Source organism: Anoplopoma fimbria, chromosome 21 (assembly GCF_027596085.1).
Source record: "Anoplopoma fimbria isolate UVic2021 breed Golden Eagle Sablefish chromosome 21, Afim_UVic_2022, whole genome shotgun sequence".
NCBI classification, from domain to species: domain Eukaryota; kingdom Metazoa; phylum Chordata; class Actinopteri; order Perciformes; family Anoplopomatidae; genus Anoplopoma; species Anoplopoma fimbria.
Window position 1 is genome coordinate 3,775,966 of NC_072469.1, and position 25,782 is coordinate 3,801,747.

A 25,782-nucleotide genomic window follows, 5' to 3' on the forward strand; every position below is an offset into this window, starting at 1 on the left:
GTCCTAATTCAAGGACTGCACCAGTTAAATGTGTTTACAACTAAATCATTGCAGTTGGTTGGCGAGTTATTTCTGCAAACTGTGCAGAGGAATGTTATAGAAATCCTTTTCTATCAATTAGATGTAGAGCTGGGCGATTTGGCAAAAAGAATTCTTCCTGATATATTCTTTTGTTCATGTCAGTTGATATCACTATACACGATAGCACAATATAAATTAGGTCAACATTTGACTGAGCATCAGGATTCCCTTTAACTTAAAATGTACTAGTTGTACATCCAGAATCTATTCAGATGTGCAAATTATACGAAAAAAATCAATCTTGTTTCTAAACCCTGAGATATTAGCAGCCAGGGTCAGTTATGTTCATCTGTAATGTTACAGTCTGTAGCTGCTGTGTGTCTCTGAGAGCCTCGCTTTGTGTTCCAGGAGCTGGCTTGTGTTTGAGACCGTTCACTTGAACTTTTGGTGATCCTTCAGGGGATAAACTTAGTCTTTGTTGGGAGATGTTTTTGGCTTATTTAATTACATCCATCGCCGTCATGTGTTTCATGTCAGACATTAGGTAGCCTAGTCCTGCTTGGGAGTGTTTCATCCACTTCAACACCAAACGGGGCTATCCTTCACCAACCTGTGACCAAACCACTGGTCACAGGTTGCCTTATTATTACAGCTCCTTACATTTAAAGGATTTTTTTGACTGTTGAGCTGGCGCTGACAGAGCACAGACTACAGTGGAAGCAGCTGCCTGCCAAAACCCACATACAGCAACCCGTCAAGATTGCTTTCATTTTCATGAATGATGCCAGAGAGGGCATTTTCTTGTCGCATTCATGTGGTTTTGGAATAATCCGAAAAATGTGTTTCCCACTGGGGAATTCACATGAATGCCCCTCCAAGTCAGCAAAACAATTCAAGCAATAAATTAAAACACATCTTTTTTATGGCGTCCATGTTGATTCGACATCATGACGTGAAGCTCATGAAGATACTGAAGTTGGAAGAATGACTTCACAACTTTAGAAGTTGTCAGCGCTCTCTCAGTGCCATTGTGTTTTTCTTATAAATTGCCTCTAAATTGTTCCGGTGTCGGTGTGTTTGTGCCCAGCACCGTGGGTTTTCAATCTGTGCTTGTTGGCTTTACAAAACTGTTTAGTTAGCCTACTGCTGGTAAACGTCAACTTCTGCTGCACCTGACTGTCGAATATCAAGTGCTGCAGGTTTTTTGGCAGCTTGCAGAAATCCCCAGAGTAAAATGATGTGATATAACATGATGTTCGGTTTTATTCCAACAACATGGACAGCAGGTCAAAAATGCGACTTCTGTAACTCTTTAACGCACACTGTGCCTTTAAACTGTTAAACTGGCCCTATTATTCTTCAACAAAACAAACTCTTAGGATTCTGAAATTTTTTTTTCAGCATTTATAAATTATTCTTGTGCACTATGAACTTGTTATTGCTATACATGATACATGATGTGTTTCTCATGTCTTTCTACACCATATTGGCGTTAAAAATGAATGTGTGTCTTCAGAGATGCATTAAGGTGGGGGTGGATGGAGAACAATATGAAGCAATGAAGGTTGGAGTAATAGTAGCGGAAAGAATTCAACCCCCTTGGCTGGCATGCAAAAGTTCCCTAAGAGAGAAACATTATGGACTTATCGCATGAAATATGGACATGACCTCGGTCATGAGATCGATATTGGCAGTAGTGTTTACATGTATGTTTGTTTGCGTAAGATATACTATATCTAAATCATAATATCTTTTATAAAACAAATTCCACTGTTTAAATATTCTTAAGAATTACAATTTCATTGCTCTTTTTCAAAGGGTGTACGTGCATTGTTATGCTTTTATATTATCATTATATCAGTGTCTAAATGTGACAAAAATATTGTTTATCGCAATTATTTCTGGCACAATTTACAAAGTAGATATCATGAGAGTCCTAATGTTCGGAGATTTCAGATTTAGAAATTCAGTAGGATGTCAAACACCTTCACCTTCAATAAGGCTTCAAGACAGTGTTTTAACTGACAAAAACTTTACCGCGTATGGTTGTATTGTATACCATTATAAGCACATATTTAAATATTTTACCAGTGGAGTCAAAGCACGTCTCTGTTGATTGGTTGTGACTGCTGTTCATATTTTTCAGTGTTTCTCTTCTTTTTTCTTAAACTACTCAACTTTAAATATATTTTAAAAAAAAAATTATTATTAGGTTTGACTTATGCACCTGCAGTAAGGGAACAGACGATTTTGCCCCTTTGTTAGTTTTTTGATGTTGCTGTAATAACTCACATATCAAAGTGCTGAGCTTTGCTATATCTGAACTATGTTGCTAATTGGCATCAAACAGACAACGACCGACCTAGTAATTGGGATTTCTCACTTAAAAGTCTCTTTTCATGACATTTAATATGGTTCAGTTATTTTGTCCCCATTTTACATTTTGGTATTTTGCACACAGGTTGTTATAATATCCCTTCTTATACAGACATTGATTGTATGTATGTGTTTACATTACAATGTGAGAGAGTAACATATTACCTCCATACAAACATGGCATGAATTATTTATTTGCTAGTGTGTATCTTATGTTCTCCAAAGACATGCATTAATCTTTATTGCGACATGACTGACTTGGAATGACTGACTTGGAATTCAAAGGTTGTGTTCACAGTTCATTGATCAGTTCAAATATGATATACAAAAAACACCACCAGTACCACCAGTATGTAAAACTATGCCGATGCATAATGAAAATGGATTGTTCTGTTATGTTCAGCTGTGACACTTCCCTTAGGAGAAAAAAAGTCTGTCATTCTTAACATGTTTTATTCATGGCTGAAAATCAAATTCTTGAGATAATAATGTTACCATGGTGCCCTGGTTTGGAAATTCAGTGGTATTGTAAAATATATTTATTAAGTCTAAAACAAGAAACCCAGCTGAGCAATTGGCATGAAAGTCTTCATCCTCTTGGTATCAATTATGGCTGAAAAAGGGGCTCAGTCTTCCCTTATTCCCCCTTCTTCTGGTAAGAAAGAGGCCGCTCTCTTCTGGCCTTTAACAGTCTTGTAGGGATTTCACCCAAAACTTAATCTCCAAAAATGAATTTCTTCATGCATCGCTTGGATACAGTCGAGGCTCAGAGGGAATATTTAATAATGTTGGGAGTTTTTTTCTGAATCCAAAGCGTGGGCTGTGGACCACCATGCAGTGCAGTAATGCTGCAAAGGTTACGGCTATATAAAACACATATGTTTTTAAATGGCCTGCGTAGAAATTGCTTTAAAGCGGAGTACTTTAGATGTAATTCATAGTTTATTCTTATTGAGCTTCAATTCTAAGTAATCTTAAACATGTCAAATAGGAGTGAAAAATGCTAAAATAACATTCCCAAAATCCAAGCCAACAATTTACTATATTTGTTTAATGTACGATGATATAAAATAGAGAAATATCGAAAATCTTCACATTTCAGAGGATAAAACTAGATCATGTTTGGTGTTTATTTATTGAAAAACAATTAACCATTTACCAGTATTGATGCTTATATTTTAATTGGCTGTCAGACACCAATATGGGCATCATTGTGGTCCCTCTTCTTGTATCTCTCCTGCAGCTATTGCACTGCACTGTAGCAATTGTACATTTTCAAACCATGAATCATATTTTTAACTTGTGACTCAAAAGCAACTCTCAGAAGTGATTTTGGCAATGCTCTGTTCTCTGTATTCACACACACTGTGTCTGGTTTTGCCTTGCAGCTTCACTCCAACTCAGATAAAGGCGATGGATCTGTCCGGTACATTCTGAGCGGGGAAGGAGCTGGGACTATATTTGTCATCAACGAAGAGACGGGAGATATTCATGCCACTAAAAGTCTGGATCGCGAGAGGAAAACACATTATGTTCTGCATGCACAAGCCTTGGACCGCAACACAGAGGAGGCCCTGGAACCAAAGTCGGAATTCATCATCAAAGTACAAGACATCAATGACAATGCACCCAAATTTCCAGATGGACCCTTTGTAGCTACGGTGCCTGAGATGTCTGAACTGGGTGAGTAGTGCTGCACAGTAAACTGGACTTTCACATGATTGTTCGCAGCAGGAATCGTTGAATGAGTTGAGAGATGAAAAAAAAACTCTAAGTCTAAACTTGTTATTTTTTTGGCGTCTTAGATATTTTTCATGTTTATTATCCCTCTTATCCATGCGGTAAAGAGATGTTACATTTGGTGTACGTTTCAAATAGACTCATGACCAAGAATGGCTCCAATATGTCAGCCTTCTGGTTTGTCCTCTCTGTGATAATGTTCTGCAGAATGTTTGATCTCTTGTAAGCCAGCCGAGTCCTCTTTTTCATCTTTGTTTTCTGGTTGCTGTGATGGTTTCCCCGGGTGGGCAGGTCTTTATAAAGCACTCAATAGTGCCTCCGCAGCAATCCCTACCATTGGGGCGCTGGAGTCCTCCGCATCATAGAGGAAAGAAAAGCCTCTATCCACCTCTGAGACAGCTGCTCCTGCCCAGAATCATGTGGCAAACATCTATTTCTTCTGTTTAGTTTCTTTTTTCTACCGTTCTGTTTTTATTTTTTTTGTGCACGGGCATAAAACCCCCACCCCCTTTTCTCAGTCCAGTGGATTCTGCCTCTCAGCACAATCGCTCAAAAGGATGGTGCTCAAAAATTTCACAGCACTCCTTCAAAACATATGTAGGTTGTGGCCAAACATAAATGGTGGCCAAACTGCTGTCAGAGCGATTTTCCATCTAAAGTACAATAAAGTAGTGAATCGGTGCTGCTGATACTTTGTTGAAACCATTCCATTTATATCCGTCCGTCTAAAATAATCCCTTCAGCTGCTGTATATACAGTATGTCTAGATCGCTCTGTGTTGGTGTTTTGGTACGATTTTTCACCCAAAATAACTCGTATCTGTGATCATCACTAGGGGATGCACCTCTGTCATAGTAGATCTATTTATCAGGACCAAAGGAAGCTATGGGTTGAGTGGGATATTGTTTGGATGAGAGGTTCTGGAGAAAGCTGCAAGCAGCAATACCGTAGGCCCGTTCCGACAGTAAGAAGATGGTAATGTACAAAAAACGATTAAATATGCTAACCCCAATAGACCTGTAGACGCCCTCTTTATAAACAGTCAATATCTCCCTGGTTGCACTCGTGAATATTCAGGAGCCTGACACACATCTTTGCCAGTCAGTATATTTGTAGCTAAATTGGATGTGTCAAGTACATGTCTTAATCTGTGCTGAAAGTGCTGAACTGCACAGTATGGTCTGAGTAATATGGTGTATGTAGAGTAGTATTTATCAGCACGTACTGAATATTTTTATTTTAAGGTTTAGTTTAAGTTGGATAAAGATCCATCCATCCATCCATCCATCCATTTTCCGTAACCTGCTTATCCAGTTAAGGGTCGCAGGGGTGCTGGAGCCGACCTCAGCTGTCAATGGGTGAAGGTAGGGTTCACCCTGGAGTAGGTCTGGACAGGTCGCCAGTCTGTCGCAGGGCAGACATATAGAGACAGACAACCACTCACACTCACATCCACACCTACGGGCAATTTAGAGTCTTCAATGCACCTAAGCTGCATGTCTTTGGACTGTGGGAGGAAGCCGGAGAACCCGGAGAGAACATGCAAACTCCACACAGAAGGTTGTCCCTCTTGCTGTGAGGCGACAGTGCTAACCACTACACCACCGTGCAGCCCTTGGATAAAGATGCTGTTGCCAAAGTAAGACAAAAAAAAAACAGAAATAAAATGCTCATTAGATAAATCGGTTGCAGTAGTCTTTATCTCTGAATGAGTGCTTAATAGGGTAATAAGAACATACTTACAGCCCTGATCTGTGTATTGGCATCCGTCGTTTAGCTCTAACTAGACTACTCATTTTAAAGTTACAGTGCTCGCTGCAAACTTCATCATCGGTTGCACAAAAAGAATCAATCAACATTGATGACCCAAGGGAGGAAATCAACGTCTGTGAAGGGGAAAATAATTAGCCTTTTTTTATTTTCTTCGCGCCCTCTCTTGCTCATGTCCATTAAAGTAATTCCTCGTTGGTTTCGGCATCTGCAGCGTCAAATCGGCTGTAACAATCAACTGTCCTCGCACTCCAGAGCGCTAATCCCCCAGCATTTGTCAATACTGGTGTGCCCAGTGCAGGAAGGGGGCTGTCTGGGAGTGTGGCAACTAATTGGCTGTGATGGGTTTTTTTTTTTCCTGTCTAAATTGATTAGCTGGGCAGGTGCCAGGTAGTCGAAACGGTACCGTTTCATATCTCCCATACAATGGTGCAATAATATTTTTTAGAGTGCTAGATGAAAGGAGTATCAATTTACCCCTGCTGTATATATCTCCCAGTTGAGATGTCTCTAAATGGACGTACTGGAGATGGTATCTCTGCTTTCCTGTCAACCATTTCACTTCTGGGAAAATCACTGGTTAATAGTGGTTTTGAAAACTAAGAGACAGACGGGATTGCTTGTTTAGATGAGGAGTTATAATTAAATGCGTGCTATTGGAACCGATTTCTGGAAATTGAGCTGCATTGCACACATGGGTAAGCATCAAACCATTTTCTAAACAAAACAAAATGCATTCAGGGTTGCATACAAAGAACTGAACACATACTTTTGATTCATTTTCAACTTTTATTTTCAACACTCTCTCAGGTGGTTTCCTGTAAATGCTGCTATCCATCATAAAACACAGATCAATTTTTGGTTTCGAATCAGTTTCCTCTGTAAAAGCACACTTGGCTGTGTATTGACTCCTTTTATCACATTAAGATGACATATTACTTCCACCCATTAAGTCTCAACAAGATCTTGTTAAGTAATTGCTGCTTTGTTACAGCATACATCATCATGGAAATGCTTTTTTCCCCCATTTCATTAAAGTGGGGATGAAGCAAATGGCACAACACCCTTGACTCAAACTATGGGAGGATGAAGGAAACCTGGTGGTTGTAATCCACCTTCAGATACCAACCTTGATCTTTTAAAAGTACATTAAGTCTTGAGGTCGGGGCAATGAGCCCGGCGAGGTCAGTAAATGTTGAAAGCCAAAGGAGGTGATGAAAGCAGATGTAAAAACGTGAAAACAGTATGTGACTGGGTTCATAATGGATAGGATGATGTGTATACGTTGAACAGAGTTTCCCAGTTTTTCACAATTTTCTAGCATGGTATATTTCTGATTATCCTCAGATTTCTGCTCCAGCATGTTGTCATTCTCAGAGCGTCAAATACCGTACGTTGTCACGCCCCTCTGCATCTGATATCAACGCTCAAGGCACCCTTTAGAGCTGTAGAAGATGCACCAGGCTTCCAACTAACTACAGTGCCAAACCATCCCCATCATTTTCAGACGCTCAGAAAGAATTCTGCAGATTTGTGATGACGTTGTATAAAGGCCAAAAACCCAGTTGGGGTAGGTGGGAGGGAAGGTGGACGTTGCTCTTAATTTATGTAGTTATTTTAAGCCCAACCATGATGTTTTTTTCCTAAATCTATCTTAGTGGTTTCATTGTGTAAACCTTAGTAGGTGTTTTTGTCTGAACTCACAATGTTGACCACCTGTTTGCGACTGTAGTGGAGCGTCGGCTGTTCTTACTGCGGGATGCTAGCACTAACATTTTCAAAGAGTACACAGCTATTGTAAATATAATCAAGGTGCAATGCAAAGGGGAGAATACTGTACAACTGAAACAATAAATATATGGTGCTTCCCTGCCTTCAAAGCAGCTTGGCTTCCAACAATGTCATATATCTTTGAGGACTTCATGTTAAATTCATTGCATGGGTTGAACTATCAAAACTAATCAATTTGTTACAATTTAAGGGGTTGGTTATAATGGACCTTTAAGTGGGATGAAAAGTTGCTAGACCTTAGCATTAACATAGGCTTCAGACTCCTTCTAACAAGAAAGACTACAGGAGTCTTAGCCTAGTAAGTTGGTGGTCCCTTTATGTGTTTTTACACTCCAGGAAACCTGCAACATGAATGAAGTTAATGTTCAGCAAACACTTGCATACTGAGTCTTGAGTGTTCACTCTGTGTTGAGTTCAATCAGACCTTTTAATGTTGCACTCATCACCTTAATAGTTCCAAATACATAGTTCGACTTGAACGCTCAAGTTGAAGTACATTGTGTGCGACAGAAAGCACCCTGTAGAGTCTTTTAGGACTGCATAATGAGCGCATTATGTAATGATATGAATCTGTGATCTGTGATGAAGTTATAAGAACATTCTGCAGTGAGATTCTTCTACCTGTACAGACATATGAATCATACAGGGTCACAGATGAGCATTTTATTTACTTAAGCCATTAACCCATCACAATCCAAGGTTCATCAGTTGAATGATGTCCTGACTAATACGTTTTCTTAGACGGATGATTTGGAACAGACTCGGCAATCCAAAGCAATCCCACAATCGATTGAGTCCAAATATTTCTGAACAAAAAAAGCCAGACAGACATTTAGAGTGCCCGAGCATACCGTGGAGGACATGGTTCATTATAGGTGGCATTTCAATCTGCTCCTTCAGGTTTCCATGAAATAAAATCTCACATCTGTTTGAGCTATAGCGGATTTCCACTTAATTTAGTTTTATTCCCAGAGGAATAAAATAATGCAAGCGTCCTGAAGATTTAGACGCCTTACGATGTATTATGTTATACTATGATTCATACTTATTCTCATGCATCATATAAACTTGTAGTGCAATTGCAATGCACTCATCGTGCAATTATAAAGGGTAAATGAAGCCTGTAATGCTGTTTGAGCAACACTTCAACTGTTAAATTGAACCACAATGGCTTTCACACCAGATTTTTTTAAATAACGGTGTTAATAAAGAGTCATCCCTCTAAGTTTTGATATAATTTGTCTTCATTTTGGTCATCCCATACAATGAAAAATGCTTTAAGACTAAGTGCAGAGCGTGTACTCATATTCCCCATTCCCCGAGGTTTAAGAGCAGAAAAATGCAATTAACAATTTAACTTTCATGTGACATGACTCACACACACTGCAGTCTGTTTTTGTGCTCGTTAATAAGTGAATTAATTTATATATAGTTATATTACATATACAGTTCATTTTTCGTTTTTGTGTCATTTTTCGTTTTTCGTTTTTGTGTTTTTGTTAGCAAGGTAGCTCACCAAAACACCTGCCCAGATAACTTCAACTTTATATCAATTTAATTTGTTGAGAGAGGTTTTCTGCAGTTGGAAGCATATCGTGAAATGTTGTGTTAGTATTTGCTGTTGGTTTTTTTTGTTAGTTAGTTTAGTTTTTTGAAGATGTGCCCAGCAAGTATCTCTCTCTTTCTATTCCTGTGTGCTCATGAATATGTGTTTTGCTTTGGGTTGAGCGAGAGTCACATTGAAAGAAAGTTGCACTAAACGAGAGTCATGCTGAACATCAGTCACGTAAAAAGTAAAAGAGTCTGTAGCATCAGCTCTCGGAAATAAACTGTCTCTCAAGCACAACTGTGCATGCACCATAATAAAGCAAAAGTTTGGATTCACTCCTGTTTCCAGTTAAATAGTTCCTCTTTAAGAAAGAACGATTAGTTCGCAAATCTGGCATCACTTCTAACGGTTGCTAGGTGACTTTCAGCACAGAGCCAATCACACATCACATCAATATGCTTCTGTTGACATCTGCAAACCTGTAAGAGAGACAACTAATGCCAGGAAATAATCTTGCTGTGTTCTTTTTTTAGGCACTTCCGTGTTGCAAGTCACAGCATCGGATGCAGACGATCCCACCTATGGAAACAGTGCCAGAATAGTCTACAGTATTCTACAAGGACAGCCATATTTCTCCGTCGACCCCAAAACAGGTGTGGTATTACTGCATGCTTGGGGAAAAAAAATGCTTAGACAAAGTGAGTGCACATGCTCTTGCAAGCATTGTAACTATAAACAAAAAAATGGACGTAATACATTTGTTATAACCTCTGTTGTTGATCTCCTAAAGAGATGCGTAAATCATGCAGTGAAATATGTTTGCCATGCTTTTCTTTCAGTGAACATCCTGTTCTGTTATTGCAGCACGTCTGACACCATAAAAGCTAAAGCATCCACAGTAGAGTTATGGACTACTCGTACGACGCTATTGTTGAACACGCAAACCACTCTTTGTGGGCCATAACTAAATCCCCAGGGGTCAAAGAAGACATTTGTAGAGATGCCTTCAGAAAGCCATTGTTTGCAACCCTTTTGAAAGGATGAAAATAAAAAAAAAGGCACCCCAGCTGCAGTGCACAGTGTTTTAAAATGCCATCCTTTGTCTGAAAGGCTTCTGCTGGAATCTATTAAATGTTTATAAAGCTTCTAAAGTGCGAGACATAGAACTTTTATACGATGTGAAAAATGTGTTGTCCTGAGCGTGTGCATGTCTGTTTATTTCGGATCTCATTTTGTCTCACAAACGAGTGCGTGCGTGCACATTCACTTCTGAAGTCTTGCACGCTCGTTGCTGCTGCTGCTGCTGGTTAAACTGAACAACGATCCACTTGTATGAATTGATTCATTGCTGTCTGGAACAACTACTGGCCCCTTTGAGACTATACCGCCCATGTAAAACATGAATTCTTTGCTGAATGAGCAACACAAATGAATTGCTGAATATTTTGACTTCACCTCGGGGGAGAACGGCGGTGGGGATTGATGGAGCAATTTCACAGCGGTGTGGTGAGGCAGAAGCAATGTCAACTTTTTCGATGAAAACCAGGCCTTTTCTCACAACAGCACATATATTGTTCCGTCAAATAATTCTGCTGAAATCTATTTTACATCACGTTTTGACTGTAAAAATGATTATCCTGCAGTAATTTGCTCTCCATTTCCCATATGCACTGTGCTGTTGGACACTTTAGATAGCTTGTTTTGCTTGAGCTGACTCGGCATCTTGTCTGCATTGTAATTCAGCGCGGGGCGTGCAGAGGAGTAGGAGGTTGATCGAAGGCCTAGCCAGCTGCACTCTCTGCGCTGCACATGTATTCATTTATACAAGTCGGTGGTTGTTTTTCGCTGCAGGCAAACCACCCTCCTCCCCCTCGAATTAGGACAAGGAACTCTAGCGGTCAGTGGGAAATGTGAACGTGGGTGAAGCTTCACTCGCATGTGATCTGGGATATGCTAAGCCCGATTCTTGAGTCCCACACTGGGGAGCTGAAGCTGCTCCTGCACCTGTCTCACAGCGCATTTGCTTGCTCCCATATCCTTATATCCACATGTACCTGGCTCACACCTCGTCTAAAGTGAGGAGACACCATCGTGGGGAATGCATATATTATTAGCAGGATTAAACACACACAACGCACGCATGCAAACACACATACACACGGACAAATCCACCTCTTTCCTTTTGAGTTTGGTCTGGTGGCCTGCAACAGATTTTTACAAGACCCACAAGGTAGAAGGAGAGATTGTTTAAGGACAGAGGGTAATGATAGCAGTTGGCCGGCACATATGGTGCTGAAGGAATCCCCAGAGGACCGTCTTAGACTTGACCCAAATCCTCAGCAAGCGACAATGTGAACCGTTTTACCTGTTTCTTCCCTCTGGCTTAGTGGTTCTTGATAACATTACATTACATTACATTACAGTCATTTAGCAGACGCTTTTATCCAAAGCGACTTACAGGAAGTGTATTCAACATAGGTATTCAAGAGAACTACTAGTCACCAGAAGTCATAAGTGCATCTCCTTTCTTAAACAAGCATCTCAAAGCATAAACCAGAGCAAAAGTATAGTGCAGAGGCAAATTACTACGAAAACAATAATTGCAACAGACTAATCCGAATACAGTAGGTGCTACAAACTAATACGAATAGGATAAGTGCAATAAACTAATACGAACACAATAAGTGCAGCGAACTGATACGAATACAATAAGTGCAACAACAATACGAGTGCAATAAGTGCTACGAGGAAGGCTCAGGGTAGTACTTCTTGAAGACATCAACTCATACTCGCCAGTGACTGACATGACAGGAAATTCTGACTGTTTGGAAATTGTATTAAATGGTAAAATGACCTGAGTTAGGGAAAATCTCACTTTACAATCTTAGAACAGGACTTATTTAACACGCTGCCTTGGCAAAGCAGTCCTGTGTTTCAGCTCATGAAACAGAATATCCCAATAACTATTTGTGATAGCTGTTAGAATTTAAATACTTTACATCAATGTCCTTAATCAATAAACAATGAACATCTGCAGGTAATGATGTAATGCCTATAAATCTGCATAGTTGCATCACAACTCTATAGCTGATTTGGGTGACATTGGTTTATTTAGAAAAATAGTCCATACAGTTTACTTGACGAGTAAAGTGACACAGAATAAGCACATTAAAGATATCTTTCAAAACTATAATCAGACTTTTACAGTCCATGACCATAAGCCTTATTATACAATATCCATATCGCTGGTTCTAAGATGATTATTAGACCGTAGAGACATAAATATAATAAACCTTGTTCATCAAGACAAAAGCTGCAAAATAAAATGATCATAAAATTTCGCTAAACATATTCGGGCTTTCAGCATCGACAATGCAAGGTGCGCTAGCGAAATAGTCACATCCCAGAACCTGCAATGTCGGAAAATGAACTCAAACAGCTCATGCTACAACTTGTTTGCTGCTTGATACAAAAATAAAATTGCATTTTCAATGACTAATCTAGTGTTTCACAATAATTACAGCCTAGTAACGCCCACCATAGTTTCATTTAATGAACCATATATATTTTTACAATTCTCAACAGATGGGCTACGAATCACGGCAGCTCGGTGTGTTTAGGTTAATATTGTTTATAAGAGCACATATATATCAAATATTGTGCAGCCCTGAAGCACATAGCTTTCACATTATGACAACTGAATAATTATTTTTAAGTTTATTTGCCTAACCTCACAACAGACATCAAGCTATCGGAACTCCACCAATATATAACCAAATGAAAGGCAAATTTCATTGGACATTCCCATTTTCAAGTCAGACAACTAAGACAGAAATGCTAATAGCTCAGTACAAAATAACTGACTTCATACTTCCTAAATGACTAATTAACTCGGAGAACAGCATTAAGGCGGCTTCTTGTCTCCGCTGGAAATGAGAGTCAATCATGGATGTAAAATTCTAATTGATGCATCTAAGGTGTTGTCATGCAGCATGCAAACAAGGAGAGATAAGGATTTTGGATTAGATTTACTTGGCTGAAGAAATAAATGAGCATGACACAGACTTTGTAAATACAGAAATGTTACTGATGCAACTGATAATGATGGAAAGCCCGAGGCGGGGGGGTAGATGTGGGCAGAAGAAAACAAATGTGTCAGCTTTGCTCTGCGTTATAGTAATTTGACATCCCTTGCAGTTCTTTTTCATGAATAATTTCTCCCAAGTTGTAAGAAGAATGACAGAGTTGTCTGCAAGTATGGGAGATTGATATTTGGAGAGCTAATGGCCATATGAGGTGCAATTCCAATGATTCATTGTGGCACTACACATTATTTGGTGCTGTGTGAGATTTACATTTCTATCATAACCGCTCCAATCGACCAGTGGTGAGTGTGGCGGGCTACTGGTCTTGATAATTTAATTAATGAATAAGTCATGTATTTATGAAGAAAGGAAAGAATAAAGCATTAGGCTGAGGCAAAAAACTATGCATTTGAATGAAGTTGCTGTTTACTTTTTCACAATGTATTAACAAAACCAATATTCTAGCAATGAGTGTTAAAATGAGAGTTGATCAATGATTGGTTGAATTGTTTCAATCTATCAAAGCAATTAGGCAGAAATCATAAACAGCCACACACTATAGATGTTAATATTACACCCAAAATGCCAAAAAATACCAACCTCATGATCATAATGTGCATATTTGTGCAAATTTAAAATGAGATGGTATCCATAGCATTATAAGCACAACGATATGTAATTTAGAGGTGTGTCTACATTATCCACTTGTTGGTTTGTGAAGCACAGAGAGGCTTTCATTCCAACTGCACACTCCAGCCTCTGATTATCACACATTCAAAAAGGAGTGAAGACCTAAATCAATGAAATCACCAGGTGCAGCCCGTCTGTGGCTGCAGTGAAAACTTCCAGATTTGTAATTCAATACCATTTGCGCTCCCTTTCTACCTGGAGTTACTGCATATGGAGGCAGCGGTTAAGAAGCTAGTCCAGTTTTTTTCAATATCCCTCACCAATAAAAAGGAATTCATTTGTGGTTTCCTAGAAATGGATTTTGAGTAAACCATTTGGGGGAATATGTTTATTAATTCTGTTGCCAAGAGCTCGATGAGAAGATTGATAACACTATCGTGTTTGTCTGCTAGATACCAAACCAGAGCCAGCAGGCAATTAGCTTAGCATAGCAGATATATTGAAAACAGGTGGAGATGGTTGGCTTTGCTTTGTCTAAAGTTGAAAACAAATGTCTGCCAGCTAAGAGTGTATCAATCTGCTCAGCTAACTATGCACAAAAGTCAATAAGTGTATTTCCCAAAATGTCTGTATGTGACGAACCAGGCTTTCAAACAACTCTAGTCCACGTCATTATTAGAGGCGCATAACAACTGACATATACAACGTGAGCAATAGTTTGTTGAGGCTAGTTAAGAGGGTTGGTTGATGGGTCAAACAAACACAGGACTACCAACCAGGAGGCTGCTGTTTGTGGATCTAAAAGTCAACGTGACTCTTTTGTCACATCATTCCATAGTAACGTGACTCGTTGTTCCCATGAGTCTCTAGTCACGTGAGTCTCTAGTTAGTCATGTTAACGGTGAACCACAATATTTTCCTAACCTTAGTGATGTTGCTGCCTAAAACTCACTGTGAAGACGGCAGTTTATTTTGAAAAAGGCACTTTGCATGTAAAGAGCACATACTGACACTTCTTCCCTGACACATTCAAAACTGTTGCTAGAGAGCTTCCTATGGTTTGAAGCTTAGGGCCACTGACCCAGACTCTGTATTTGACAAGTCTGCCACATGAACGTGTTGACAACAGCTACAAATCCTGACAAGTTGTCTTCTAAGAAGGACCCTGAACACCCTACCTGCTGCTTGTGTTGTGACTTGTCTGGGGATTTTGGGCAATAACAGGAGCGGATACACAAGGACAACGGGGTATTAGACAGACTGAACTTCTGTCTGCTCTCTGAATGTAAATCCCTCAGGAGAAAAGTTACATATGGTGCCTGGATGTACATTCGACGGGTTCATCTTTGAAAGTGCTGTCATTTCTTTTTGTCTGACTGCTCTTACAATATCAGCCTGACACATCACCAGACTAGTTCAGTGACATGCTAACTGCGTTATGAGCATCCGCTGCAATGGATTTACTTGATCACATGGTTTGCAAATCTCAAAACTGCAAGCCGGCAGTTTTAATAAAGCACTTTTCATATCTCAGCAGAAGTACAACTTAGACGGTGGCTGCATTTATCCTTTTTATTGTCGGGTCGTAACTCCTGTCTTCCCCATCACTACGGTGCATCTGTCACTTACCCGCAGAGACTTCAGGGTTTTCCCTCTTGAGTCTCATAGTCGAATGCTCTCACCAACCCCACCTCACATCAGCACTGGCTCACACACAAAGACATACGACACTGCAGAACCCCTAAGTCCCTTTTGCATTCTAAATAGGCTAATTTCTCTGCTGATCTGGGATTTGGGAGTGTTCGAGTTTATTGAAGGAGCTGACACAGATCAAGACATTTTTTTTTTTTTTTTTTTTTTTTTTTTTGGTTCATGGATTAAGCCTTACCTCGGGTAAAATAAAATAAAAAGCTGCCACTTTTGCAATCAGCGTAGACTCTTGAGCAGACCAACCAATTATTCTCAATCAGATACGTGATCAGATATATAGGTAAAAAAGAAGAGGTTTATTGTTATGATTCATGTGATTTTTATAGCTGCTGTTGTTCGCGTTATCTACCGTTTCTCCGGAAATGCTGTAAGAGTGCAGACACTCAGGGATAACATCGTATTGGATGAGCAAAAAAAGATTCCTGGAGCTGGAGATTGAAGAGTGCTTTAGTAATCTCCTCTAATCCTTTTTGTTCACCCAGGAGATTGTCCTCCTTTAGAAGTTTGCAGCCAGACAAAGAGGTGGATAGCGCGATGGTATCAACTCTAATAGACTGGGGAGGTTGAGGAAAAGGCTAGCCACCTCACTGTGTCAAATGGGCCCAGGTTCAAGGAAGTCAGCTCTTTCTCAATCATTTTCTAAATTAACCCACACGCTCCATAGAGATTTAGTTGAGACTATCTGAGGTAATACGGTTCAGAAATGGTCGGGGAAGGCAGTTCGAGGGTGTGATCCTCATGTCACAGTACTGACATACCTCTCAGATTCTTGCCGGAAGAATACCCTCGTGGCATTTTCTGTAATGTTCAAGAATTTCATTCAGGAGTGTACGTTTGTCATGTAGCTGCATTGCATCATCTGTGAATGTGTTCCTCACAAATCTCTCCTCCTGTTGAGTGTTTGCTTTTCTTTTTGTAGTCTGAAACAGCAGAGCTTATCTTTTGTTTGTTTTGAGGACGAAAGATTGACAGAAGATCATCCCCACTGGTGTGGGCAACAGCGGAATTCCCAAAGCCCCAAAAAACAAAAGATCTCATACTTTTAGTGTGTGCTCATCGTTCCTAAATCCGGCGCAGTGAAATATTGCTCAGGAGCGCTGCGCCTTCATGAGTAAAGGCGTAATAAGAGACTTGAAAGGTCAGATCATCTGTCTTGGTGTTGTTTAATGGAAAGTGTGGCCACTCGCCAAGGTCTGGTGTGTCTCAAGGACCCCGGGTTAAGTAATGCTAAGACTCCAGTTAATAACAAAGGGCTTCAAATAGAGTTTGCAGAGCTCGCATCATTACAGGAGAGTGGCTGCAAGCACTTTGATTAGTTTAGAAACCAAGAAAAGAAGTGGATCCATGCTGAGACCTGACATTTAAAACACAAAACAACAAATAATAGAATGGCTAAAATAAAAATGCTTGGGCTCTGATTCCTGGAAATGTTTTCTATCTTGAGTTCTGGGAATGGAATTCTCTATGGTAACTGTCCCATCACATTGTGTTTTTTTTTATTTGTAATAACACAGGTTTGTAGGGTCAAATAAAACCCTTTCCCTGGATCCCAATCAGAGAAATGTATTATTGAGTATGTGTCGATACTGACTCCTGACCCGATACTTGTATTTTCCTAAATAATACAGCTGCAAAGTGCACACTTTAAGAACATTCAAGTTATTAAAATCAATCCAATGCATTTGCTTGAAAATGAAATAGCTCTGATCTGCATTAAGGAAAAATAAACCTGCATTCAAGCTGTTACTTAATGTTTTTTTTAACAAAGTTTAAAATAACAAACCCTCTTCGTCATTTTTGTTGGCCTTGTCGCTGCCTTGGCGGAATTTCTCTCTCCCTTTCAAAGTGGATAAACTATCCATTGAGTGTTTATTTCCGTCGTCTGTACATCTTTTATGCATATTGCATTAATACATTCTTATTGGATTTCTGCTCGCAGTGCTTTTGTTGACCTTGCAGTGGTATGGTGAGTGTGGTCGTCCTTGGCTCGCTGCCTGCTTTGAAACACCATGCACCATAGATCAAAAGAAATAAACACAAGAGACTTTCACACTGAGCTGAAATGAAACAAGTGCATATAATACAGATAATAAAAAAAAACAGATCTTTGATATTGGACACCCATAATCTTTATTACTATTTATATGAATTATTTGCAGGCTTAGTGAGAAGACTCAGCAACTAATGAGCACAGCTGTGGTTCTATTCAAGAGAACAGTTTAAACCTCTTCTATTAGGTCTATTATCAATAAATTCCTTTTATTTTTTAATTTTTTTCCAGCAACAAGAAGATCACGAGAATCCCAATAGTCCAAATATAAACACTGGAGTTTATTATTTATGTGCGTTTAACTCATAGTTCTTGCAACTCAGTCAGCGTTCAAACAGAGCACCGTCCCTCGTGTTCTGCTCAGCATTTGAAAGGCAGAATGTACCAAAGTATCATTCGCCATCAACTCAGAGGTCAGTGTTCTCCTGTTTAATTAGACTAGTCACTCAACTAGAACTAGAGTTACAATATATAACCACTTTCATTACCTTTCAAGGAAGATCTAATTATAAAATTGAACAATCAAATTAAGAAAAATGAAAAGTGCAATGGTGAAAATATAAATACTTTGAAATATTCTTATCGTGTCAGAGAAAAATCTACCTGGCATTCAAAGTCAATGAATTAGCTTTGATATCTCCTGGAATAAAGCCCTGCAACACATTAGTGTCTGCGTAGCTTTGCTGACCCACTTAACGGTTGTTCTTTTGTAAGCAGAACTAAGACACGTTAAATCACACCACGCGAGTAGTAGACACACAGATCAGAGCTGCTGCATAAAACACAGTCAATCACCGCAATATGTTTGAAAAGTACCTCACAAAGAAAAGTGGCTTAATCTTGTTTTGCTTTATCTCCCAACATCCAACAAGTAGCGAGTCTGTTTTAGCCTTAAAGAGGCATCTGAGGACACGCAGTAAACTGACATTGTACATTTAAAAAAACTATTTTTTTAACCAGTCAACTGATTCTGTATAATTTTATGAAGAAAAAGTCTACAAGCATGAGCCCCTAGAGGAATTTAAACAAGAGGAATCAATAGGTTAGAGTTTATTCACACCACTGTGGATGCAGCGGTGGAGAGTCTATTCACAGCTCATTCATGAGAACTCCATCACCATGTCAGGGTAGTTTTTTAAAGGTTACAATGTGAAGATTACGAGATAATCGGATGTAAGGTCAACTCAAATACAAATTTCCTGTCCAACAACTTCTGCTCATATAACTCTTCTTTTATTTATATTGCCTATTATACTTACATATTGATATTTCATTCTGGTCTATAAAGTGATTATATTATTTTACTTTTTTGTTGATTTGCTGCTGATCAGTTCAGGTTCACAAGTCTATGGGACCTCATTTGCAGCTCAGTGTGACAGATGATGTGTAACCTAAGATCCCCTGGATCTTATTACAGTTGGCTGACTTGCTCCTTGACCCACTTTTAATGATTATTCTGCCTTAGGCGAGTGGATTAGTTCTGTCTATAGAGTCTTGAAGAAAGAATGAGGAGGACCTATTGTACAACGCAGCTATAGCTGACCTTTTGGTTAAATTAGGAAATCATAAAACTGCATTAATTCTCTCCAATATGACTTTTTTTGTTATTCTGTGAAATTCAACCCTTTAAGGTTTTAACTGGAAACTGAGCACTTACAGAATATTTGGTGTAAATGATAATTTAGTGGCTCACTCATCTGAGTCGGTTAACAATGTATTTAAAAAAATATAGATTATATTTTTTTCCATATACAGTTTTTACACATAAAATGTTAAATTAACGACTTAGAATGGCTTTAATTGCAGTTGTCAGATACAATTGCTGCTTAACTCATCTATACAATTTAAAGACCATTATGATCAATGTAAAAACAACACATGTGAGAGGTTAAATTGGTTGTTTAGTGAACAAAAACAGGTTTTAATCATGAAGCACCATCTGACCTATTGTTAGCTTAAAGGTGAACACCAACTAAATTACGATTGTCAATATGTTTTTCCATTGCTTGGGAAAGTCCAATCAATATTTGTGAACAAGAGCTTATCTCTACCAAAGCCAGAAACTAAAGTAATAAATCTCAAACGTGTGTTGTTGTTAAGTAAAAAAGTCTGGCGCTGCTCCATATACATTGAATGGGAGACTGATTTTATGGATCCACAGAGAGTTTGTTTTCTTTTTCATACCCAAATAAGCTTTATTCTACAGTAGTGTTCTCAGTTCTGGAACAGGAAATGTACCCATACACTTAGAACATTCCCCTGTGTGCTCTCAGTGTCATCTGTATCATATTTTCCAATGCATTTTTTATTGGAGCAGTTCCACACTTTATACTTGATGACATGCCACATTTGAGAACCTGTTTTGTAACACGTGTACATGTAGTAATGGTGAGGGTGAGCTTTTGACTGCAAAGAGTAGGTAAAGTAAACATGCGGTAGTGTTTGTGAACATGGCTAGTTGCAGTCAACTACATAAAAGCTGCTGAGAGTAGAATGAAAGTAAGCAGAGGGAGGGGAGTAAGAACATACCACAAACCAAACTTGGTGTAAAGAATGGACAAAATAATACATTTCACCAAGTGGTACCTTCGAGTACTAAAAAGTGAAACCAATGCTGAAGGGCCTTAAACTTGCATTTAGGGTGACTTCACAGGTTGCACATAATTGTCACATTTTGGTCGCTTAAAAATGTCTCTTTCAGCCTTTGGTTGTTCTTAGCTCCCACCTCTTGTGTAACTTCTGGTTCTGGTGGCCAAAAACCAAGATTGCGATGGCCAAAATGCTGAACTCGAGGCCTCAAAACCGTAGTCGAGAAACCAATGGGTGACGTAACGGTGATTACATTGACTTCTTATACACATTCTATGGTTTTCACCTGAACAGGGACGTCGCCTTCTGTTGTGATTGCCTAACACAACATGAAGCAACAGCAGGCCATTTACCGTCGTGATCAACATCATCCCATTTCCTCCCACGTCTCACTGCTCCCGGTCAGCCGCTGTGTGTTATTGAAGGGTTCACAAGTTCACAAGTACATGGGTTCAATGGTTGCCGGAGGGTTTTGTCTCTGGGGAAGCGAGATGTCCAATGAACACTGATGTAACTGGTAGAACATAATACATCAGGCTCCCTGTGGTGATGTGGTTTCAGGAGCTAAGATGTCGAATTAACCCTCCAGCACATATATAGTCACACACAAAAAACTAACACAGACACACATGTTAAGAATCCACAGAAACACACACACACACACCTACACACACAGACAAATATTGTGTGCAATACATTCAATAAATCACCTACACGAAGAAAATGCTCCTCCTGACTTTTTGGCTTATTTCTGTGTTGCAAGATACCTGTGTCCAGTTTCTCTGTAGCGGGTGCAGAGGTGCAGTCATATATCACTGAGTTAGCATTGTGAAAGTTCATGGTTGTGTTTGCTGCATTATTGTTGTAATAAACGTGATCGAGGGTGTGCCTTTAGAAAGTTGCATTCTGCCCCGATCCAAGGTTGCATAGTCATTTCCAATATAATGAAAAGTGAGGAAGGACTAACCTTGACAATGAAAGACCGGGATAATCAAAGATGAAAGAAGCACAATTTCATGGTGTTAGTCTTTAAAGGAGAGTGTGATACCGTGCTGTACGGGCAGTCCATAACAGAGAGAGGACTTGCTGGGGAAAACACTAGGACAATGAAAGTAACATATTGACAATAGTAACAGTGTTATCTCCACTCTCTCAACAGTGATCTCTTTTTGCGGCTTTATCCCGAAAATATATATTTTTTTATCATTTTTTGTCCGTTTTACTTTACTAGTGTCTTCATTTGTATTCTCAAAATACCCAACGATATATTTCGCTGTGGTTTATGTATCTTCCTGCAACCTTATTATTAAAATGTCTAGTGCCATTAGAGAGCTCATCCATACTTATTTGTAGCTCAAATTTGTTTCCACTCCATTTTTGCAGGAATCATCAGGACTGCCTTATCTGACATGGACCGAGAAGCCAGAGAACACTACACCGTTGTTATCCAAGCCAAAGACATGGCAGGCCAGGTTGGAGGCCTCTCCGGCTCCACCACCATAAACATCACTCTGACAGACGTCAACGACAACCCGCCCCTGTTTCCCCAAAGTGCGTATACATTTGTTACCTGAAAGCGACTAACAAAATACAGACATAACTTTACTACTTTTAAAAAATATCAGTAATAAACAACAGTTAATTCAATAATGATAAGGTTGGCAGAGGCTGCATTGTCTTTGGCCATAGCTTCTACTTTTAAAAACTATCCAGAAGACTACTTTAGCAAAATAACCAATGTTAATGTGCTACTACTAACCTATATATATATATATATATATATATATACACACACAGCTTATGTTACATTAAATGTCCCGCTGTGGCCGGAAATCTAATCAGCTGTTCTCAACCATTTTGGCCTTAAGCAGAGGACCTCCATTACAGAGGCCTAAGGCAGAACCCAAACAGCCTGAAAAGAGCTCTGTGTTGTATTTCCCTTGTAGAAAGTGGACTATAAGACAAGTTATTTTTAAAACCACTTACGCATTACATCTGCCCACAGAAGACAACCAGATTATTGCTGTTTTTGCTGCTTGAATGAAAAGAAGAAACATCAACAGTTCAGTATTTGCAGGGACAAATTATTTTAATTATAGTTTGTTCATGCATGCAATGATTTACCATGTATCAATCCTAGAGGGTTTAGAGTGCAGATCATGGATTATTGAAGCTTCCCCTCAAATACCTCTTTAGCATTCCTCACTGTGATGTATTATCCTCCAGTATTGTGTGACTCGGTAGTCTAATATTGCAGTTAAATGTTTCCATAATTAGCTAAATTAGACTAGCATTCATCACAACCCTCTGTTTTGCATTCTGGATTTCCTCCATTTTACTGATACATTTAAGTTAATGGCAAAGTTGTGATATGTTGTCTTTGGAGGTGCCTCATCAAGCACAATCCCCCAGGGCTGGGACTTTTCCATTTTGTGCTGCGGTGAAATCCTATTTCAAAACCATCAACGTTGTCTGAATTATCATCTGCCCCAGAATCTGATCTGCACCTATTTTTAATGACATTCCCACAGGAACAAATGGTGACAGAATAAAACCGCTGAACTAAGCCCTGTTAGAGGAACATTCAGACAGCAATGTTGGGGCTAGTCAGCTTCTGTTTTAAATTGTTTCCCATCTCTAAATGCGTATGCATCAATGTTGATCCACAGAAAATTACCAGCTGTACGTCCCTGAATCAGCTCAAGTAGGGAAACCGGTAGGGAAGATCAAAGCCAACGATGAGGACCTTGGCATCAATGCAGACATCAAGTACAGCATCATTAACTCAGAGGGGGCAAACATGTTCTCCATATCCACGGAAAGGGACACGAGAGAGGGCATCATCAGCCTCAAAAAGGTAAGAAAAGGAAGTCTGCAACACAGAAATGTGACTCCTCTGGAAACTATATAAGGAAATAGGCTTGTGTAGCAGTCTTGCTTGGAAACTGACTTAAAGGGGACATATTGCATTCGTTTTCAGGTTCAAACTTGTATTTTGGGTTTTAAGTATAACAGGTTTGCATGCTTTAATGTTCAAAAAACACATTATATTTCTTATACTGTTTGCCTGAATATACCCGTATTCACCGGCTGTCTGAAATGCTCCGTTTTAACGCCTGTCTCTTTAAGACCCCCTTCTGAAACAATCCCAGTCTGCTCTGATTGGTTTACGAGAAAAATATGGTGCACCTTTGCAAAGGTTGTCTTTTTTTTTTTTTTTTTTTTTTTGTAGTTTGTGGGTTGGTAGGCACTCCAGCTACCCAACTATATGTGCACAAGCACTGAAAAAGTGAGTTTACCATGATCATCTGGAGAGTTTTGAAGTGGTGCTGTAAAGCAGGTCCTCATATCAAATGATTTACCAGCATATGAGGACACTCATGCATACACAATGCTGCCTTATGCAGAGAGTGGTAACAGTTGGTGGAAGCAATGCACTTTAAAAGGATGCTATGCTCCAATGAAAGAGGAGTAGAAGAGGGAGAATGCCAGCGTATGTACACTGTTCCAAATATTCCAACTAGAACAAAAAAAGACATCCAAAGTATAGGTGCAGGAGTGTTGAGTTTAAATTACATCTTTTTGTTTATAATAAAACTTCACAGGATTTTAACTTCCTATATTCAGTTAAACAAATCATGCAGTGAAATGATACTTGTTATCAACAAACTTTGCATTAATCTGACAGCTTTAGTGTGCTAATGACATTTCCCCACAATGCCTTTCCCCCAAACAGCCACTGAACTACGAGAGAAAGAAGACCTACACTCTCCACATTGAGGGCATGAATACACATGTGGATCCTCGTTTCTCCTATCTTGGCTCCTTCAAAGACACTGCCACCCTTAAGATCACCGTCGGGGACGTGGACGAAGCCCCGGTCTTTTCTATAGACCATTACATCATGGACGTATATGAGAACTCGCCGAGTGGCACAGAGGTTGGCGTGGTAACGGCTCGAGACCCTGACAGCAGGAACAGTCCTGTCAGGTAAGATTCTTTAACTCCTACATTTACAAATATTCAGAGGCGGATCAGCTCTGTATGCATACTGTCTTATTAGTTGCGCACCATGGGATGTAATTGAGGATCGACAGTTTCTCCTGTTAAGAAATATCAGAGAAACCCACTGCATAAGTACGGAGGTTGCTAGTATTATGAGGATTATTTTGAGGCTCAGTGCTCTTGCAGATGTCACCGGCAGCTAATGTGGCTCTGTCACCTTGTCAACTAATTAGTTGCCAATATTGGGTTTTTTTAGAAGCATACCAGTCTTCGCCAAATGGACTCCTAGAAATTCCCCAAAAAGCATATCTATTTAAATAGTTGGTACATTTGCCATGCAAGAACTTTGGTATTGAGAATCAAGACCAAAGTGCTTACAGCTTCATTGGGAATTACTGGCTTATGTATTCATGTATTCATCTTTTGATCAGTTTCTTTTAGGTTTACCAGTGAGATATCTCTTACTGCCAAAAAAAAAAAAAACTGAGGTAGATTCGCCCCTTGAGGTTTAAGTCTAACTAATAAGATTATTTCTGCCTCCAAGAAATGTTTGTCTAGCTAAAACTCCAATTTGCATGTCATATATCTCTGCCCCATATAATTGTGCCTTTTCATGGATAAGCATTAGAAGCTATGACTTGACACCTTAGTTTGCACATACATATGTCAAAATATACTCATGATGCATGTTCAACATATGCAGTAGCCTGTGTTTTTTTGTCTTTACGCACCATATGACATTTCTGAATATGCCAAATTGAGGATTTTTCAGTTGGCTTTAAACGACCACTTTAGAGCATTATGTGAAATAGATGTACTGCATTTTCTTTAGTAGACCATACTGTCTTCCTGCTCCTATACATGCATTTTTCAAAGTTCCATTTACCGTCTAAAAATCAACAACCTGCATTGTGAAGCCGTCTCATTTTTTGGCATCATCAGTGAGATATTTTGTTTGCAAGTCTGTAAAATAACCCGAGGCAATACAACTGCTTAGCACATTAGTATGCGCTCTAAACACATGCTTGTGAACTGTTGAAAAAGATTGATATTACCCCTTAGGCAGCGGGCTAATCCTGGGTTTTTTAGCCCTGCACAGGTACCTCCGCGTCGTCACATTACACTCAAGCAACTCTGCACCGCTGCTTGTATTCATGTGGAATCCCTCTGTAGCCTCGGCGTAAATGATGGAGTAGCTGTAAACAAGGTTCTCCTCATGAGATTAAGTTTTCCTAATATATCAATAAGTCACAATGATCTGCCGCTATTATATGTTATAGGATCACAGGTAAAAGCTTTGCCGTAGGCTGCAGAGCCCAGTGACTTATGACCATACTACCATCCTCCCTGTCTCAGGGCAGGTGCACTCTGTAGTTCTTGATGCGTGATGTTCAATTTTTTAAATGCGAGAAAGACGTGGGGTACAATTTATTCTCAGGAATTTTAAGACTCTGTGAATGATTTCC

The 25,782-nt window shown here is 39.4% G+C and overlaps 1 protein-coding gene across 2 annotated transcripts in view; it reads left to right on the forward strand.

Moving 5' to 3' along the window:
- The window catches only part of LOC129110527 (cadherin-18), a 63,336-nt gene that overhangs the window by 10,985 nt on the left and 26,569 nt on the right, over positions 1–25,782 (forward strand). The window contains exons 2-6 of one of the 2 annotated variants that reach the window (XM_054622611.1): positions 3,786–4,080; positions 9,781–9,900; positions 21,695–21,862; positions 22,981–23,168; positions 24,048–24,301. In XM_054622611.1, the coding sequence (XP_054478586.1) occupies positions 3,786–4,080; positions 9,781–9,900; positions 21,695–21,862; positions 22,981–23,168; positions 24,048–24,301 (1,025 nt within the window). The remainder of the gene's footprint in view (positions 1–3,785; positions 4,081–9,780; positions 9,901–21,694; positions 21,863–22,980; positions 23,169–24,047; positions 24,302–25,782) is intronic. The other variant, XM_054622612.1, reaches the window with a different exon arrangement.